The sequence below is a fragment of the Physella acuta genome, unplaced genomic scaffold (genome assembly GCF_028476545.2).
Source record: "Physella acuta isolate Inbredline_101_S28 unplaced genomic scaffold, ASM2847654v3 ptg001843l, whole genome shotgun sequence".
Lineage (NCBI taxonomy): Eukaryota > Metazoa > Mollusca > Gastropoda > Physidae > Physella > Physella acuta.
The window spans coordinates 18,512-40,000 of record NW_026733352.1 but is presented as its reverse complement, the minus strand read 5'-3'; the positions used below and the strand labels follow the sequence as shown (position 1 = coordinate 40,000).

Sequence of the window (21,489 nt, the reverse complement as noted above, 5' to 3'; positions counted from 1 at the left end):
AATTATAATAGAAAATAATTAATATACACTTTGCTGACCGAGCTCAGTCAATGTTTTAGAAAGAAATCGATGGTTTAAAAAATAAAATTTTAAGAGAGGGAGTTTGAAAGCTGAGGTGTGAAGTCATTTTTGGGATGGGGGGGGGGTCTGACTTTTGGGGGTGGCGGTGGGAAAGGGGGGGGGGAATAGTAAAAAAAAAGTGTGATGTCTTTTACGGATGACCCTCTTAGTCACCTGACCACTGACTCGTGACCTTTTATCTAGTCACATCAAGTGTAGGCGGTTGGTTGTTGTTATCGGCGTCACAAGACAAGGGCTGGAGTAGCCACCCTTAGTACTCACACTATCCCAGGGGAGATAACAAGGCGAAAACTCAAAATGTATGAAAAAAAAACAATGTGAAAACCCGAAAGTCTCGAATCACGAGTTTCCGTCAGTCGTAAGTCCTCAACTCCACCCAGCTCTGATGGGGACCTTACTCCCGATAAAGAAAGTAAATACTTCAAAAACTCATTTTACAAAAAGAAATAATTATTTAGCAAAAGACGGGTAAAATATTTTTGAATTACGTTCTTTTTTTTTTTTTTTTTCTTTTTTTTTTTTTTTTTTTTTTTTATCCCAGGAAAACAACAACAGTATACTACGACTGTACCAAAAGTTCTAGAGCAATCCGTAGTCCCAGACTCTCCAGCACAGATCCATGATTTGTTTGGTTGGACTGGTCGACGCGACGTGTAAAATATTTCTAGCGGCCAGTCTAAACAGTAATAACGTTAGATAAACAGGGGCAGGAAACCAATCATGACACGAGGAGGGGAGATAACTCCTTTTGGAAACGGGTGCGTCATTACCAAAAAAAAAGGGTACATCATCGACCTGAAAACAAGGAGGGAAAACTCCGTCTGGTTAGTTGTTGAATTGTCGGATCTTGGATATACTTTGTCAGAATAATGGCAATCATATTTCTTTACAAAAAATAATATGCTATTTGCGTATAAATAGTAGTTTAATCTAGTTTTATTTTGTTAATAAGTCGATTCCGCGTGATGGATTTTCCTAACGAAATTCGATTCAACACAGATCTTAAAGATAAAATTAGGATAAGGAATATACATAACATGTATCATCATCTTTTCCCGTTCGAGCCCAATGCAATTGGGGCAGATTAAGCCGAGTTCATTTGCTTCAGATGACCTCGGCATAAGAAGGGTTAGTGTGGTCAGCACTATGCCAAGCTGACGTTGTTACCCTAACGTGATTTAGGTACCCATCAGAGCTGGGTGGATACTGGGACGTTATACTGAGTAATCCGGATTCGAACTGGATACATTCGGGTTAGCAGTCTAGCTCTCTACCGTCAGGTCACGCGGTTCCATAATAACATGTAGTTTAGACATTTAAATAAGACAAATGGGGCAGATGAAGTAGAGTGCATCTGATTCATACACCTCGGCATATAAAGGGATAGTGTGGTCAGCATTATGCCCAGCCGCCTTTGTTTCCCTAATGTAAGTTAGGTACCATCAGAGCTGATTTGAAACCGGATTCGAACGCGATACACTCGGGTTAGCTCTCTACCACTCGCCACGCCGTCCTTGTCTATACACCATAGTCTTATCATATTTCTCAGCCTTCCCACAATTCATTTCAACCATCAAATAGCCACAGTACTCCAACACCCTTATACATCATTATTTAATACGCCACTACCAAGAAGTCAAGAAACAATGAATTTAAAAAAAAAAAAAATAACAACAACTTCCTATCAAGTCGTAGAACATGACTGTCATTCTATAGTTAACATCATGTTTAAGAACCTACTCATCTAATTTAAGCTACTCACCGCCCACACCACGCCCCCGCCCATCCACCAGACCTGTCCCCTCACCTGTCTGATGCCAGACTTAGCACCCTCATTGTCGTCTGCTGTTAGATACAATCCGCAGCCGTTAGATTCTGAAGTACCGAAATAAACCCTTCTCTGAGCGAACGGGAATCGATTCTGGTTATTTTAAAATCGAAGATAAATATCGCAATTAGTGGCAAGTATCGATAGGCGACTTCCATCAGGGCGATTCATTATTCGTGATTACAGAGAAGAACGGAAGAACCACTTTGGCTAGTGAACTTTAAAGCGAGGCTTGTATTCGTTGGACGCTGAGAGCGATGTTAGAATTTTTTTGTTTAAATCGATACGACTATCAGAAGGCGATACCTATTGAATTGGTCGTAAATTGCCTTAGAATGGATAGTTGCTAAAGGGGACATGGAATCGATTACGTGACGTTTTTCAAAAATGTTTAACGCTTGAGTGAGAAAGTGGGGGAGGAAAAAAGAGCAGGGTAAGGGAGAGGAGAGGAGAGCAGAGGAGAGGAGAGGACAGGAGAGGAGAGCGGAGGACAGGAGAGCGGAGGACAGGAGAGGAGAGGACAGGAGAGCAGAGGAGAGGAGAGCGGGGGAGAGCAGAGGAGTGGAGAGCAGAGGACAGGAGAGCAGAGGAGTGGAGAGCGGAGGAGAGCAGAGGACAGGAGAGCAGAGGAGAGCAGAGGAGTGGAGAGCGGAGGAGAGCAGAGGAGAGGAGAGCGGAGGAGAGCAGAGGACAGGAGAGCAGAGGAGAGCGGAGGAGAGCAGAGGACAGGAGAGCAGAGGAGAGCGGAGGAGAGCAGAGGACAGGAGAGCAGAGGAGAGCAGAGGAGAGGAGAGCGGAGGAGAGCAGAGGAGAGGAGAGCAGAGGACAGGAGAGCAGAGGAGAGGAGAGCGGAGGAGAGCAGAGGAGAGCGGAGGAGAGCAGATGAGTGGAGTGGAGAGCAGAGGACAGGAGAGATGAGGAGAGGAGAGCGGAGGAGAGCAGAGGAGAGCGGAGGAGAGCAGATGAGTGGAGTGGAGAGCAGAGGACAGGAGAGATGAGGAGAGGAGAGCGGAGGAGAGCAGAGGACACGAGAGCAGAGGACAGGAGAGCAGAGGAGTGGAGAGCAGAGGAGTGGAGAGGAGAGCGGAGGAAAGATGAGGAGAGGAGAGCAGAGGAGTGGAGTGGAGAGAAGTGGAGAAGATATAGCATAAAATAAACATTTTAAAAATCGATACATTTCTAGAACATACACATTTTCAAAAATTTAATAAACTTGAATGGTACCAATATCTGGTTTCTCATTTTGGCATCCCCTAACCCTGCGAGAAGCATTTAAAAAAAACAAATCTAACCCCTGAATATATTTTATCCCATTTCATATTCCTCCAACGTGCTAAGCACCATCTCAAAAAATGCTGTTTCTCCCACCTCTCCCCCCACCCCACACTCTTTACACAATTTATACACTCCCCGTGCAAATATTGAATTCACTCTTAAACCCTTGGACGCGCGCACTAATCTCCAATCTTTCTGACTTGTGTGTTTGGGTCGTGTCCTTCCGAGGGCCATTCAGCAGATCTTCTGCGGAATCTACAGACAATGGCGGGCGCGATGATGCCGTTGTCATGGCAACGGAAGGTGATGCCGGGTGATGTAGATGGTTTACTTTATGTCAAACTTTGGCCTCCTTCAGTCGAGGATGGGTTGGAATTTTTTTTTTTTTAAAATTCAGAAACGTTCTCAAAACGTAAAATGGAATGAAGACTGGCTGCTTTTTCAGAAGAGCCACAGGAATAGTTTTTTATTTAATTCAGTATTGCTGGGACCATGGATAAAACATTGTCATTCTTGGATTCTATTTATATAGAGCGATACATCAGACACATCGTGAGGTTGACACTTGGCTAACTAGACACATTACCAACAAGACATATGGTCAAACACATGGCCAACCGAACATATGTACAATCCGGCACATAGCCAACCAGACACATAACCAACAATTCACCTGGCCAACCAGATACTTGGCCATCCAGAAACATGACCCTCCAAACACATGGCCAATCAGATACTTGGCCATCGAGAAACATGACCATCCAAACACATGGCCAATCAGATACTTGGCCATCGAGAAACATGACCATCCAAACACATGACCAACCAGATACTTGGCCATCCAGAAACATGACAAGCCAAACACATGGCCAACCAGATACTTAGCCATCCAGAAACATGACAAGCCAAACACATGGCCAACCAGATACTTGGCCATCGAGAAACATGACCATCCAAACACATGACCAACCAGATACTTGGCCATCCAGAAACATGACAAGCCAAACACATGGCCAACCAGATACTTAGCCATCCAGAAACATGACAAGCCAAACACATGGCCAACCAGATACTTGGCCATCCAGAAACATGACAAGCCAAACACATGGCCAATCAGATACTTGGCCATCCATAAACATGATAAGCCAAACACATGGCCAACCAGATACTTGGCCATCCAGAAACATGACAAGCCAAACACATGGCCAATCAGATACTTGGCCATCCATAAACATGACAAGTCAAACACTTGGCCAACCAGTCGATCAAACACGTGACCAGCAATACACCTGGCCAACCAAATACATGGTTAACTAGACACATGGCCAATCTGACCTTGGATAACCAGACACATGGCCAAAATACACCGGTAAAGCAGACACCTGGCCAACAGACACCTGGCCAACAGACACCTGGCCAATAGACACCTGGCCAACAGACACCTGGCCAACAGACACCTGGCCAATAGACACCTGGCCAACAGACACCTGGCCAACAGACACCTGGCCAACAGACACCTAGAATAAAGACACATTAACTATCCAAACAGACACTCAGCCAGCTAGATACTTGGCCAACCAGTCCGACTCTCTGCCAACCAGTCCGACTCTCTGCCAACCAGTCCGACTCTCGACCAACCAGTCCGACTCTCGGCCAACCAGTCCGACTCTCGGCCAACCAGTCCGACTCTCGGCCAACCAGTCCGACTCTTGGCCAACCAGTTAGACACTTGACCAACAAGACACCAGAACGAGACAATTCACCAAATATACAACGGGACAACAAAACATTAGGCCACAACATGCTTATTCCAATGAAAAAAAAAGTATGCCAATCAATCACCTGTAATAACCACGGTCATTACAGACGTCCGCTAATCGTGTTTGTTTGATGTATGTACTACAATCATCATAATGATGGAGACGCCAGACTGACGAGCCGTGCTATAACATTATCATAAAGATAATCATCAGCCATTCATTCCCAACACCGCTCCAAGACTGTTCTCAATTCTGCCTCTCGGGACAACAGAACAGGTCATCAAAAGTCGACTAAATGAAAGGTCATCGAAATGGACTCAATGAAAAATTGTCAACAAAAAAAACAAACAAAAAAAAAAAAAAAATTGTCATAAATAAAGCGCAATAACTGGTCCTTGAAAATGAACCAAATGAAATGTCCTCCAAAATAGACCACACGAAAGTCTCTCCAAAATAGACCTAATCGAAGATCTTCCAAAATTATTCTAGTGAAAGGTCTTTAAAGATTATTTTTTAAAAGGTTTTCAGCGCAGATCAATTAAAAGCCCTCAACGCAGAGCAACTAAAAATGTATCGTTACTGACAGGCTTACGTCCCCTATCTATTTCAACTAACTAAAAGGCCCACAACTCCAAAAATTTGCTCAAAACCCCGTAAGCCGACGCATTTGTAAAGCACAACAGAATCTCCTGCATATCTAAATAACACGATTCCAAAAAACACAGATACATTCAATCGTCTGAAAGATATTTCAAATCCTACGGCAAAATACATCTTTGAACTTATCTTTATATTCATTTCAGCGCGCGAAAGCAAATACGTTATGGAATATTATTGGAATATATTTGTTTATGATTGATCGATCCTGGAGGAAATGTACGTCAAGTTTAAAATGAAATCACGCACATATATGCATTTTTTATTTTTCTAACCCTTTCTGGCGGGTGAGCTCTGTCAAAAGGGGAAGTAAGTCGACATTCTAGCAAGGCTTCGAAATATCCAAATCTCCTTCTTAAGATCAATATTCCCTTCATTAACAACAAAGAAAATTCGACATCTTCTGAATACATCACAGGATATTTTTTTTTATACAAAACATACACAACACCCCATTTCCCCCTCCCTCATCTTTATTGCTCTTTTCCCGTCATTCCAATATTCTTTCCGCATCTTTGATAAATGTATAAACAAATGTAACCTTTCACCCCACAATTTGTTACATTCCGAATCAATGTCCACCTCCTCTTTACACGAAGGATGACGTGCATCCCATTTGATTCAACTTTCCTTATCGTTATCATCGCTTTTTTTTTCATCCACTTCACGAGTATCTCTTGTATTTCATCGCTTCTCTTTTTTTTAAGTTTTAAGCCATCGATAATGGGTGGAACTAATTTTCTCAAGATGACGCTCGTACTCCAGGGGGAGTTGCGACGCGGCGTACACAAAAATCTGTGGTGCTATTTCACCCGCAGAGATGCTTGAGACGGAATAAGCCCAGGGCTGATAACTCTAGGGACATGCGCAATGAATCGTGTCAGGGTAGGTCTCTAGGGACGCGAAGATCTGCAAGAGCTGCTGCTTGTTTTCACTTGTTTGCGGGGTGTACTGGGACACAGTTTCATTTAGAGATGTCTTGTTAGACGGCGGTCCAATGACGTAGAACTTTGGAGCTGTCAGGCTGGAACTAGCGGTCCAATGACGTCACAATTTGTAACTGTCTAGGTAGAACTAGCGGTCGAATGACGTCACAATGTGTAACTGTCTAGGTAAAACTAGGGGTCTAATGACGTCACAATGTGTAACTGTCTAGGTAAAACTAGGGGTCAAATGACATTAGACTTGGTAACTTTCTAGGTAGAACGGTCGAATGACGACAAAGTTTGTAACTGTCAAACTAGAGCTAACAGTCGAAAGACGTATACCTTTCCAACTGTCAAATTAGAGCTAACACTCGACAAATTATATTTAGAACTTCCAATACAACTGTCACTTTAGAATTATAAACTATCTTCTGGTTCGAGAATATTTAAAATTGCATGTAAATGGGACGAATTATCACTTACTTTGAACGAAAAACTAATCTTAATCTCGAATCAAATACATCCGTTGTTAAGTCGCTAAATACAATCATCCTTTCCTGATGAACGTCTCTAGAACTGATCGAAATCTTTGATCTGGCACATCCGTTGTTGGGGCACTCAAGAGATTCATCCCTTCCTGGCGTCGGTCTACAGAGATATCAAAGCATTGAACCATCTCATCCGTCATGCCGTTTCAATAACATGTCGCCACACATCCCCAGGTAAAGCTGTGCTGTATACACCTGTATACACCTGTATACACCTGCAACAGCTGGATATCTGGTCGCACGTGTGTTAAACCACGGTCGGTTCGTGCTTGACAAAATCTAGCTGCTACACGGAGGATATCGAGGTAGATATAGCTGAGTCGGCTACTCGCGGAAATGTGTTTGAAAATTAGGCAAGTGTGTAGGGGCCAACGCAGGGTGAAGGTGATTCAGAGTTTCTTTCAGTCATATATATATATATATATATATATATATATATATATATATATATATATATATATATATGTATTTTCATTCAGCTAGTTATGATCCTGATTGTTCTATTCGCATCACAAAATTACAAAAACCACATTTATTCTCCTTTGACTGACTGTGTAAATGGCAGACGTCCAGGTCTACTTTACAAATAAACAGACGCCGAAATATTAAACATTACACAGCCTTTAACATACCATACAGTATGTCTAACAAAACTTCCGTTACCCTAATCTTTACTCAATCTCTAACTACCGACTAATCCCAGCCCTCGTACATTTCCACGACATGGCGAACAATAGTCGCCAAACAAAAGTTTTCCTTAATCCCCAACAAGAAGAAAACCAATTGTTTAGACCTGGTATACAACCAAAGTATAAACAAATTTAAAACACATTCAATACTTAAGTCCACGAAAAAATAAAACTGGCTAAAAATGTCAGCCAAAACAAGAATTATGGCATTGATGACCTATTTTCATTATCTTTTTAAAAATGGCTTTTTTTTTCATTTTGATAAAAATTCGAAAGATGTGAAATAATTTTTTAAAGATTAAAAAAAAAGCAGATGAATGCACACATTGTAGAAAAATGTGTTGTTAAATGTCGGTTGTTTTTGTTATTGTTATCTTTCTAAATATTAAATCCCGCGCTTTATTCATCCTAGAACGCTTGTTTTGTCTGGTCGACGATTGAGGACGATAAAGAAGGCCCGGAGAAGGACAGTAGAGAGAGAAGCAAGGGCTGCTGGGTACACAACTAAAGAGAGATGCCCATGTAGCTGAAGCCCTTTACCCCTTAGGAGCTTCCAATGAATAAGTCAGTCATAAGGATGGATTAAATGCTGGTGTCATGAGAATAGGTTAACGCGACGATGAGGGAAAGTGAAAATGAGCCATTTCCGGTAACCGGAAATTGAACTTTATGTCTGAATGGTCAAAAAACTTTCAGAATTTAAAAAAAAAATTAAATTGTAGCAGCATTTTCTACAAACATTTCATCTATGTGTTGTTTTTTTTTTTGTTTTTTTTTTTTTAAAAACGTTTTTTTTAAATAAAGTAACCGACCATTTCTTTAGCACGATCACACTAGAAATGTCATGCAAACCCTTTGTGTTATATACGTATGTACAAGAAAGTTTATGGGAGATAATTCTCGCTTAAGATTCAATTCGTGTTAACTAGCTGTACTTAAATAAATTTTAATGAAGTTTATGTACACTCATGGTATCAAACAGCGGAATTTGTACCCACGTCAAAAACTCGCTCGTACGTTACCTCGGTACTCAGAGCTAAAGTACAACCGCATTAACGCACAACACGGACTAAACGTCTAGCTTGATTACCGTCACATGGATCACTTGAGGGGCCCCCACGGTCGAACCAGTAAACGGGACAAACGCGAATCACACGTCATTTTAAGTCTGACACCCCCAGCGCTCGTGTCAGGCGGTTACGGATGTGTGTAACGTTAACGTCACCACTGCTTGGGTTACTGCCAGTAGGAGTGATGTGCCGGGGTGACCCGGGTGACCCGTTTTTTTTACGAGTTTGGAATCGCGCCAGGAGGTTTTTTAAAAATCTGGTTTAATGACTGAAACCTGCAAGAGGTAAGAAAGTAGAAAAGAGATCAAGTCTTGAAGGTTGTTCTTTCAATAAGTTTTTACACATACATGACCCGCTCCATTCTCTCGAGACTTATCCACACCCACATGACCCACACCGCCTGACAACCACACCCACCTGACCCACACCGGCTGACAACCACACCCACCTGACCCACACCGCCTGACAACCACACCCACCTGACCCACACCGGCTAACACCCACACCCCCTTGACCCACACCGCCTGACAACCACACCCACCTGAACCACACCGGCTAACACCCACATCCAACTGCCCCACACTATACGACTCACACCATATGACCCACACAGTCTGACCCACCTAACCACACACGCAACCCAAACAACCTGACCCACACCAACCTATCCCACACTATACAACACACACCATACGACCCACACCATCTGACCAACACCAACCTGAACCAAAGCAACCTTACCACACTCTCAACCCACACAGAATTATCCACACCAACCTGAACCAAACCAACCTTACCACACTCTCAACCCACACAGAATTATCCACACCAACCTGAACCAAACCAACCTTACCACACTCTCAACCCACACAGAATTATCCACACCAACCTGAACCAAACCAACCTTACCACACTCTCAACCCACACAGAATTATCCACACCAACCTGAACCAAACCAACCTTACCACACTCTCAACCCACACAGAATTATCCACACCAACCTGAACCAAAGCAACCTTACCACACTCTCAACCCACACAGAATTATCCACACCAACCTGAACCAAACCAACCTTACCACACTCTCAACCCACACAGAATTATCCACACCAACCTGAACCAAACCAACCTTACCACACTCTCAACCCACACAGAATTATCCACACCAACCTGAACCAAACCAACCTTACCACACTCTCAACCCACACAGAATTATCCACACCAACCTGAACCAAACCAACCTTACCACACTCTCAACCCACACAGAATTATCCACACCAACCTGAACCAAACCAACCTTACCACACTCTCAACCCACACAGAATTATCCACACCAACCTGAACCAAACCAACCTTACCACACTCTCAACCCACACAGAATTATCCACACCAACCTGAACCAAACCAACCTTACCACACTCTCAACCCACACAGAATTATCCACACCAACCTGAACCAAACCAACCTTACCACACTCTCAACCCACACAGAATTATCCACACCAACCTGAACCAAAGCAACCTTACCACACTCTCAACTCACACAGAATTATCCACACCAAAATGCGCTACACCATCTGACCAACACCAACCTGAACCAAACCAACCTTACCACACTCTCAACTCACACAGAATTATCCACACCAAAATGCGCTACACCATCTGACCAACACCAACCTGAACCAAAGCAACCTTACCACACTCTCAACTCACACAGAATTATCCACACCAACCTGAACCAAACCAACCTTACCACACTCTCAACCCACACAGAATTATCCACACCAAAATGCGCTACACCATCTGACCAACACCAACCTGAACCAAAGCAACCTTACCACACTCTCAACTCACACAGAATTATCCACACCAAAATGCGCTACACCATCTGACCAACACCAACCTGAACCAAACCAACCTTACCACACTCTCAACCCACACAGAATTATCCACACCAACCTGAACCAAAGCAACCTTACCACACTCTCAACTCACACAGAATTATCCACACCAAAATGCGCTACACCATCTGACCAACACCAACCTGAACCAAACCAACCTTACCACACTCTCAACCCACACAGAATTATCCACACCAACCTGAACCAAAGCAACCTTACCACACCCTCAACTCACACAGAATTATCCACACCAAAATGCGCTACACCATCTGACCAACACCAACCTGAACCAAAGCAACCTTACCACACTCTCAACTCACACAGAATTATCCACACCAACCTGAACCAAAGCAACCTTACCACACTCTCAACTCACACAGAATTATCCACACCAAAATGCGCTACACCATCTGACCAACACCAACCTGAACCAAACCAACCTTACCACACTCTCAACCCACACAGAATTATCCAGACCAAAATGCGCTACACCATCTGACCAACACCAACCTGAACCAAAGCAACCTTACCACACTCTCAACCCACACAGAATTATCCACACCAACCTGAACCAAACCAACCTTACCACACTCTCAACCCACACAGAATTATCCACACCAACCTGAACCAAACCAACCTTACCACACTCTCAACCCACACAGAATTATCCACACCAAAATGCGCTACACCATCTGACCAACACCAACCTGAACCAAAGCAACCTTACCACACTCTCAACTCACACAGAATTATCCACACCAAAATGCGCTACACCATCTGACCAACACCAACCTGAACCAAACCAACCTTACCACACTCTCAACCCACACAGAATTATCCACACCAACCTGAACTACACCAACCTGAACCACACCAACCTGAACCACACCATATGACAAACACCAACTTGATCCATACCCATCTAAGTAAAAACTCAACCCATACAGCCTGCCCCACACCATCCGACTCACACCCACCTTACTCACACCCACCTTACCCACACCCACCTTACCCACACCCCACCTAACTACACACAATAACCCACACAGCCTGATCCATATTCACCAGACATACACCACATGACCCACTCTCATCAGACCCATTTTCTTGTACCAATTATTTCCAACAAACCTTTTTGCGTGATATTTTTAAGAAGCGTAATTAACAAAGACTCGTTAAAAATATTTAATAACTCATTACGTTTTTTTCCCAGCCACAAATTAATTTATTTTGGTAATTAGAGATAAAATTGTGTCTGGAAACTTAACAATGGCACCTTAATGGGACACCACACGAGGAGAACAATTCAAGAGAAATAAACATTTTGTTTTAAATAATTGTTACAATACTTTGTTTGGGCGATTAATCGAAGATCTGTGGTTACATTGAAATGACATTGTTATGTACAATGGTACATGTATTAGGGGACGGCGTGGTCGGACGGTAGATGTTCAACTGCTAAACCGAATGTTTTGAGTTCAAATTATTGACGACGAGGTATGATATGTAACTAACGTTAGGGCATGTATAGGCGGCCGGACATAGTGCTGACCACATCATTCCTCCATATGGTCACATAAACAGGGGAACCTTAAATCTTCCGCCCCACGGAACACCAGTTTCGGACGGAAAACGTTTACGCATTTATTGATCTCAGACATCTTTGAACATGTCTTGATATCAATTAGAGGACATCTTTATAGGACAGTTTAGACATGGATTGATGTATATTCCATGACATGTTGGACAAATATAGATCTATGCTAGAACATGTTGAGAAATATAATGATGTATATTAGAAGGCATAGACTAAGCGCCAAATAAGCTTTCGGAAAAAGTTCAATCCTTCAACGATCTATCCTAGAAAAAATAATCCGTGCACAAAAAATCTATCTAAAATAGCAGCCTGAAAGGTGCATCAGTTCAAGCCAATTTCACGTAAATAAATCGATAGCTATTAGCTAATCATCTCGATCTTAATCGATTAATACAGCCCTGATCAAAAATCGATTTCACTTGCCTCAAAGCTACTCCGTGATTTGCGTTTTAAAATGTCGCAGTCATTTTTTTACAAGATTTTTTAAAAATGTATCCTCCGACTCACAGATGTTCCTTTTATATTATGATCGAAACGAAATGTACACACTATAGGTAGTATTCGGTAATGTATGATGGTAAAAACTAGAAACAAACCAGAGAAAAAATATTGAAGAGAAAAATTAGCCAAAAAATATGTAGGTAGACATAGGATGAGAATGGAAGGAGAATTGGCAAACTGACGATAAATGAGATATACAAAGACCCTATAGTAGTGGCAGAAATTTAAAAATTATTTAAAACTCTTTGTAGAGCAACCACACCTCTTCATCGTACTCTGTTTTTTTTTGTGCTTTCTCCAAGTTGGGTCAATGACATCCCAACTGCTTCTGCTTCACCGACAACTGTTCTTTCAAAATCTGGTTTAGCATATCGACTCTCTTCTCTGAGTGAGAATTCCAATCTATTGCCTGTCCTGTGATGTTTATTGAAATTTGCATAGGTAGACTTCAAAACAACGTTATTTTTTAAAAAAATGACAAATCAAAGAGTGATGAAAGTGGTATAAAAAAAAAACTCCATAAGGTAGACCTAGATGTAAGTGGACGGATGATTTGGAGAAGGACGCAGGGCACCAGTCGAGACATGGAGACACGAACAGCAGAGAAGTGAATGGACAAACCTAGTGAATCAGACCAAACTCTCCATAAACTACGAAGCCAGAGAGGTGGGTGAATGGGTATTGTATCTCTACTAGCTATCATATTATGCCAAGCTTGCAATCGGAGAAAAAAATGGAACCAGAGGTAATCCTATCAAACGAAAACTGTATGTGTACATTTTATAACCCACGATCTCTTCATATGATATCCAGGTATGTTCCCCGGAGAGGGTATCAAATATTCATTCTCCCCAGTCATAATTTTTTTCAGTAAGGGTAAACAAAAAGTAAACAAATTATTTAAACATGATATCTTCAGCTTCGCCATCTTGACCTAAATAAATTTCTCGATATGAATTATGTAAATGGTCCACGCCGTATGGACACATATTTTATTAGTGGCTCTATATGTGCTGACGTCACTATTCTCGATATGAATAATTTAAATGGTCCATGCCATACAGATATATTTTATTAGTGGCTCTATATGTGCTGACGTCACTATTCCGCGCCAGTGGTTTTCAAATGTCCGGGCGAGCATTAAAAATACATCGAATTTTTTTTTTTCTAGAATTTTCTGCCGCTGGGAGTAGAACATAAAATGGGATTTAATCTTTCGCTGGAATCGGCAGAAATTTGAATGCCGCGTTCGTGTTTGCTAAATCAGGCCCCAACATCAAGAATGCATTATATAACATGTAAAAACATTACATTTTGTTGTTATTGTTCTTTTACACGAGTAGAATAGGATATGAGTTTTTACTTGTGCTTTGTAACAACGAAAATAAACATAACACAGAGGTGAGTGGTCGCTGCTTTTGGTAAATAATGAACTTAAAAACTGTTAGAGGTGTAATGATAGAAGATAAAAAGTAGAGATATTTTTTTTTTTGGAACAGATGAAGTAGAGTTCATGCTTTACTCAGGTCTCGAGATGAAATAAGATAAGTTGGTCATTGCTATGCCCAGCCACGTTTTAAATCCCCAACTTATGTTAGGTATCCATTAAAGCTGTTATGTTTTACAAACTTGGCTCGTGAACCGAACTCAAGACTTTCGGGTTAGTAGTCTACTGCTCTACCACTCTGCCTCAGATATGATAGGAAAGTTGCGCGGTCAGAAAAAAAATGATACCGATACATATTATCAGGGTATCTTGCAACATCGTGTGGTGCTACAAAAGGCCGTGGCTATCAATGAAATCGAGAGACTAAAATATACGAGAAATTATACAGAATTTACAAGTATGCCTTATAAGGATTAAAGAAAATAGCAAATGTAAAAACGAACTTTAACGTTAATTATATCGAGACTTAAATTGTTCAATTTAAATGAAAATTTCACTGCAGATAAGCCCTGTCGCCTAAACGAAATTGGGATATACAATCATATAGATTTCATTAAAAAAAAGGTAATTAGCTTCGTAATTAAACAACGAACCAAGCACAAGAACTGGATGAGAAAAATATTCATGAAAATGTTACAAAACTTATAATATCATTATAAGGGAAGTAATTAAGCAGAGACGCACGGTAAAGATAGTTTGAAAAAAATTCGTGTGATGCACAACCATATTGTCATTATAAACTTTCTAAAATAAATAAGTCTTTTACTAAGTTGTTGTTACTTTTGTTAAGGGCTGATTTGTTGTTAATAACACAATTTCCTGTGTCGACATACTGAATGTACACACACAGAAATGTCACCGATTAGTTAGTATACAAAATAGTGCTGTATCTACCTACCTCGGTAATGGAATGTTGTATTCAATATATAAGTAGAAATATTCCAATGTTAAAAGTACTCAAGACACGAACTTTCTGCTTGCATAGAGTACAGGATAACCTAAACTAGCAACACTTGCTGCAACAACCACAGTTGACCTAATATTCAAACTTGTAACCAGAGACGCCGTGGTGACTTTAAAATACGTCACACCTCTTCTCCCCCCGACCCCCACCCCTCCCCAGCCACCCATCCAACCAGGCAACCATATCTGAACCAGGTGGGGGTTGAACATCACCTTCAGGTTTGACATTCACGCATGACCGAGCACGCGAAGCCTCAGAGAGAAGGGGTAGAATTTTTTTTTTTGCCTCCAATATAAACCTTTTGAAGCGTGGAGACCTAGATAAAAATTTTCCATTTCAGAACTTTTTTTAACGGTTGAGTGAATCTCAGAGTTAACGTGTTTTAAATACTGTTATTGCCATGGTTAAAAGGAATGCGAGTTTATACAATAAAAAACGAAAAACGGGTCAGATTTAGCAATACACACATTTTAAACCAACAAGTATAAAACTACAGTTTTACTTGAAATCTATCATCGAATAAATACACCCATCTTATTTTGTCCGAATTTTCGTATTCATTTACACATGAAAATACAACATTTCTGTATGGATTTCGTGTAATTATTTTAATATTTCCATCACCCACATGTTAACGCCTCTATCATTTGTATGGGTTGTGTTTAAACAAGCAGTTATCGCGTTTTTTTTTTCAATAGTGCCGACGAAATAAAGCTCATCTCTTTCTACAGCGGTAATAAAACGGGATAATATCCAACATTCGAACTATGTGATACGTAGTTTAATATAATTTCAACTCGACCACCGTCCTTCCCAAATAATCGATAATTTAAATTATTCCTGGTATGATGTGCCAACCAGTTCTCTTTATAATTCGGAAAAAAACACGAATTAATAGTAATTTTATTAATCCAAGTACACGTCACGAAACTACTGAATATCTAACCATTACATCACAGTGTTGAATAACCGTGTTAGCTCCTTGGATAAAACTTTTTTTTCCCTCGCCACAGGACGATAAACTTAGGCCCTTCACGGGTCGAAGCAAAGTGTTGCATCACGTAATGGGGGAACAGGCCTGCTGTTTTTTTTAGTAGTTTGTATCTGGTTAGTTCATACCCCCCCCCCCCTCCCTCCCCCTCCGGACACCCTGTAGGCGCAGGAATAGATGTTCAATATGCGGGGTTTAGTTCGAGTTCAAGGGAGACTGCAATCACAGCGTCATCACGGAAACAAGTGGTATCAACTAGCTTGGTGTGGAGTTAATAGATTTACGGTTTTTTAATTATAGCAGTGTGAGGTGTGGGGGTGATGAGGGGGTGTGTCCATCCCGGATCTTACTTTTTTAATAATATGTCACTACAGGGGAGGCGCGTGTGGTGGGGCGGGACAGACACGACATACAATGTAACAATTGTGACATCCCTGGGGTAAAGGCACCACATTTATGACTCCACAAAATGTAGGTGAAAGTGATATCAGCACCTGGACTCTTATGTAATGACCTACTTAAAACCAATAAATATATATCTGCTACACCTACGGTCGAAATATTATTACCACGACCTACTTAAAACTAATAAATATATACCAGCTACACCTATGGAAGAATATGTATATTACCTACTTAAAACTAATATATGTATACCACCTATTAAAAATCATGTCAATTACCTACTTAATCTAATAAATGTATATCAGCTACACTTACGGTAGATATTGTACATGACCTACTTAAAATAACAAATGTTTATCCACACTCTACACTCTACACCTATAAAAGATTTCTGTACATGACCTACTTCAAACCATCAACAAAACCTAGTACAACATTGAATGAGAGGACGACCGATTTAAGCTTTTTAAAAATGCTACACGGGTTGATACAATATGGCGCGTTCGTCCTGTTGACGTGGAGGCTAAATAAATAATTCTAGACAACTTTTCTCTCATGTTTGAAATACAAGGCGCGGGATTGGTGTTCTTTCTGTCAGTTTTCTATCGGGAGGGGTGCATTTGAAATTTCAAGGGGGGGGGGGGCACTCAAATTTCCGAGAGAGAGGGTGCATTTTAACTTTCAAAGGGTGGGGGGCACTTAAATTTCCGAGAGGGGTTGGCTGACGCAAGGTTAAAGTATTTGTGCTATATTTAATGTATATATTTTTTTTATTTCGTCCGAGCTAGGGAAGGAGGGGGTAGACATGCTCCGGTAGGGCAGTGATCCACCCCCCCCCCCCCCCTTTTTTTCCGGTAAAGATGACAAAAACAAACTCTGCGTAGGGGAACATTTTAATAAAAGGAAATAAAGTACCCTTACTGGCCAAAGGGCGTATAAAGTTAATTTGTTTGACTTCGGCTTTTTAAAAGATATTCTCATCATAGCAGTACCCAGCTAATTTCACTTTCTCCATCCAGTCACACCCACCACAGTATTTCTCTTTCTTCCTCTTTTCCCGTTTGTGCCCAAGACACATGGGGCAGATGAAGTAGAGTGCATCTGTTTTAATGACCTCGTCGTACGAAAGGACAATGTGGTCAGCACTATGCCCAGCTGCATTTGTTTCCCTTATATCAGAGCCGGATGGATTCAGGGACATTCTACTGATTTGAACCCGGATTCGAACTCGTGATTTTGGGTTTAGCAGTCTAGTTCTTTATCGCTCGGCCACGACGCCCTTACCATTGTCTATGTAATCAGGTTACGTTATGCTTATTTGTGTTGAACGAATTCCCGTGTCTTATATAACAAGGAATTTTATTTCTATTTTATAAATATTGTAGGTATTCTAGTAGCATAGCACTGATGTGGAGTCCACCTAGGAGAGGGGGGGGGGTGCGAATGAAGGGAAGGAAGAACATTGGAAACGTGGAGAAGAGAGTCTGGAAAAAAAAAGGTGCTGAGCAGAGGCAAAAGCCTGGCAATAACTCAGGTAGCTAGCCTGCTGCTGCCTTATGCTTTGCATGGAACCAAGGGTATTAATTATCTAGGAAAATTCAACACACAAAAAAAAGTTGGATACATAATAAAATTGGAGCTATAGAAAATATTTTGCATTAGCTAATCCCATGTAATACAGAAACGATGTAGTAGAAGGGTCTAGTGTTTGACTACAAGCTCAAAAGTCTCGAGTTCGGATCTCGTTTCGGATTCAAAACTACAAGACGCCTCGGATTCCACCCAGCTCTAATGGGTACCTGACTACGTTAGTGGAAAAAAAAAGAAGACTCTTGGCATAGTACTGACCACACTAACCCTTCATATACCGAGGTCCGTTCTTCTTCTTCTTATTCGTTCTTAATTTTAGTGTTGGAAGGGATCCCCTCCAACACAATTAAGTATACGTGTCAACTGGTTATGCGCCATTGAGGCCATTAACTCCGATTTCAGCTTGCTTTTCTTTTTGGATTTGCTTCCATTGCCTTTGTCAAACCAAGAACAAACTACAAGGTAGCACTTGTTTGATTTTGGAGTTGTCTCTCCAGCTAACGAGCCTCATCTGCCCGAGGGTTCGAACTCGAGACTTTTCGGTGTATCAACCCCCCCCCCTCGAAGTCAGTGAAACATATTAACTCTACTTCCCCTGCCCCCGTGTATCTTGAGCACGAACTAGTAAAAACGACGACGTTTAAGCCCATGTAACATCGGCGAAATAACACGAAAGAAAATCATCCGCAACAATCATTAACCAAGGGACAACGAGTGCATGTTTTAAGAAAACCTCCATTAACATTAACTCTAATGTATTTTAATATAAAAAACTATCAGAAGACCCCCAAAAAAAACATGATATAACTCGAGCTTCTTCCTGCCAAAAATATCTTTTAACCTTTTTTAGACAGGAGTGACATTTCTCCACCTCGCTGGCCGGGATCCGTTATTTTGTCTGGAAATGGCGGATATTCCATCCACCGGTCAGGTCCACGAGGCGGAAACAGCATTAGTGATTATACGTCACTCCAAAGGTCAAGGTTCAACCTGCAGGGCGATGTCGTGAAAAATGTTGAAACCAAATACCAAACTAGGAATTTATCACCGGGGTGTGGGGGGGGGGGGGGGGGGGGGGGTCGGGTGGGTGGTGGGGGGGGGGGGTTGAAAGCCGGGAGACGAAAGACAATTCGGTTTGATGGGAACTACGTCAGATGTAAAATACAATCGCGTCTTGCATGAGTAGATTGTGTAGGTCAACCTTTTCATAACGCGAGGACATTTGTGTGTGTGTGTGGGGGGGGGGGGGTGTTGATTGCATTTGACCAGAAAATTCCATAAGTGCAGTGAGAATCCACGTCACTAGGCTTCGGGTTAGAATTTTTTTTTTTTTACAAGGTTTTTTTTTTTTGAGGTTCGAACTCAAAAGCCATTCTAAACAGTCCAGCGTTGAATATTTGTATATTATGTGTACGTTACGAACATGTTAATTAAATGATTAATTAGATGATAAGTAAGGTGCGGTAAAAATAAAGTTTAACGCCCCCCCCCCCCCTGAACGAAATGGAATTTATATAGAAAATAGAAAATAACAGTGTCTGCCCCCCTCGAGAAATTTTAGTACGCTCCATTCATTCTCCTCCCCCCCCCCCCCCCCCCCCCCCCCCCCCGTAGAAAAAAGTCTGGAATAAACACTGATGGTGATCGTTTACACGCAACAATCAAAGCCAACATTCTGTCTGAAAACTTCCTGTTACAATTGTCAACTTCCTGAAATCTTCCATCTAACACTGGCGACTGTCTGAAATCTTCCTACTGTCACTGTCGCTTGTGTGAAATCTTCTTGTTAAAACTGTCAAACTGTCTGAAATCTTTCTGTTAATACAGACACAGTCTAAATCTTCCTGTCCCAACTCACGCAGACATCGAGAGTTCTGCCTGTCAGTTGTGAAGCTAGCTCAACAAGATGGCGTCTGACTAAATGACTCTGTCTTTCATATTTAAGGACAATTATTGCTAAAGGTTAACGGTTTAGTAAGATGGTGAACATCGATTAGCGTCAAGGAAAGGTCACACGAACCACTCGAACTTCTTTATATATAAATGAATATACATACATATATATATATAAATAAATAAATATAAATATATATATATATATATATATATATATATATATATATGTATATATATATATATATGTATATATATATATATATATATATATATATATATATATATATATATATATATATATATATATATATATATATAAGTACTGTGTTTTACGAACATATTGATGTAAATAGGAACCGTAAATTAGACAAATTTATAAACAACCGCAAAAAAATCTAATGCAGGTAAGTTAATTACAACAACATGCCGATCTAATTATCTAAACAATTATTACGGTTACCTGAGTGCGGCCTCGTTTCTCCACCATGTCTACGTTCCCGTTAACATTTTAAAAAGTTCCTGAAGACCGTTACAAATGATAACATGCATCTTAACTAAACATGTGCTACGGTTAGAAAAATCATTTTTACACAACATAAATTCGAATCAGAACTGTGTCTTTATGAAAGGTAACAAAAGATATTAGCGTAGACGCTAATTTAAAACAAACAAAGGGTAAGTAGTCTAACCCAATTTTATAACTAATCGTGTTATTTACAGATAACAATGTAGTACAGACCTCAGCGAATATCTCGACACACATGCCGTTCACCAAAACAAATACCTCTTTCACATCGAAGTAACATGCCAACCCACGGTACGATTGTTATCGCCTGCAACCCGCCATATTTAATCCGTTGTTCAGTTCTATAAATCTGCAAATACAGGGCCAGCTACTCTCGCTGATCGCCTCACAATGAGTTAGGGTTCCTACTGACGTCCCTTTATCACGGGGGTCTTCGTGCCGAACAGGGGACGTAAGCCATCGATTAATTTCAAACAGTGCAGGCCGCCGGTCTATCCATTACAATGTACAATTGTTTAGTGTTGTCGTTTTTTTTTCCTGTTTTTTTTTCGTGTGTGTCAAGAAAAATCGATTTCTAGGTAAGACAAGTAGACTCAAGAGATTAACTTAGAAAAATAATGCTTTTATATTGTTTTAAATTTCCTCGTTATTTTTTATTTTCAAATCGTGTATGGCTATTTAGTATCCGTAGGATTAAGGCTGATATTAGGTTTAGGTTTGGGTTTAAGTTAGGGTTTGTGTTTTAACACGTTTTTCTTAACTCAGCTTCGCGTTTATTTGTTTGTTTGGATGTTTGTTGTTAAAATTGACATCGAAAATTAGCCCACTTCTGATTGCTC

General features: G+C 40.9%; 2 protein-coding genes across 2 annotated transcripts in view; one reads left to right on the top strand and one right to left on the bottom strand.

The window, feature by feature from the left end:
• The window catches only part of LOC131930775 (sperm acrosomal protein FSA-ACR.1-like), a 9,635-nt gene extending 6,808 nt beyond the window's left edge, over positions 1 to 2,827 (top strand). Inside the window, exon 3 of the mRNA XM_059287393.1 lies at positions 2,313 to 2,827. Within this exon, the coding sequence (XP_059143376.1) occupies positions 2,313 to 2,827 (515 nt within the window). The remainder of the gene's footprint in view (positions 1 to 2,312) is intronic.
• Positions 1 to 21,489, bottom strand: part of LOC131930776 (cAMP-dependent protein kinase type II regulatory subunit) — a gene marked incomplete at its 5' end in the record, with an annotated part of 58,514 nt that overhangs the window by 28,383 nt on the left and 8,642 nt on the right.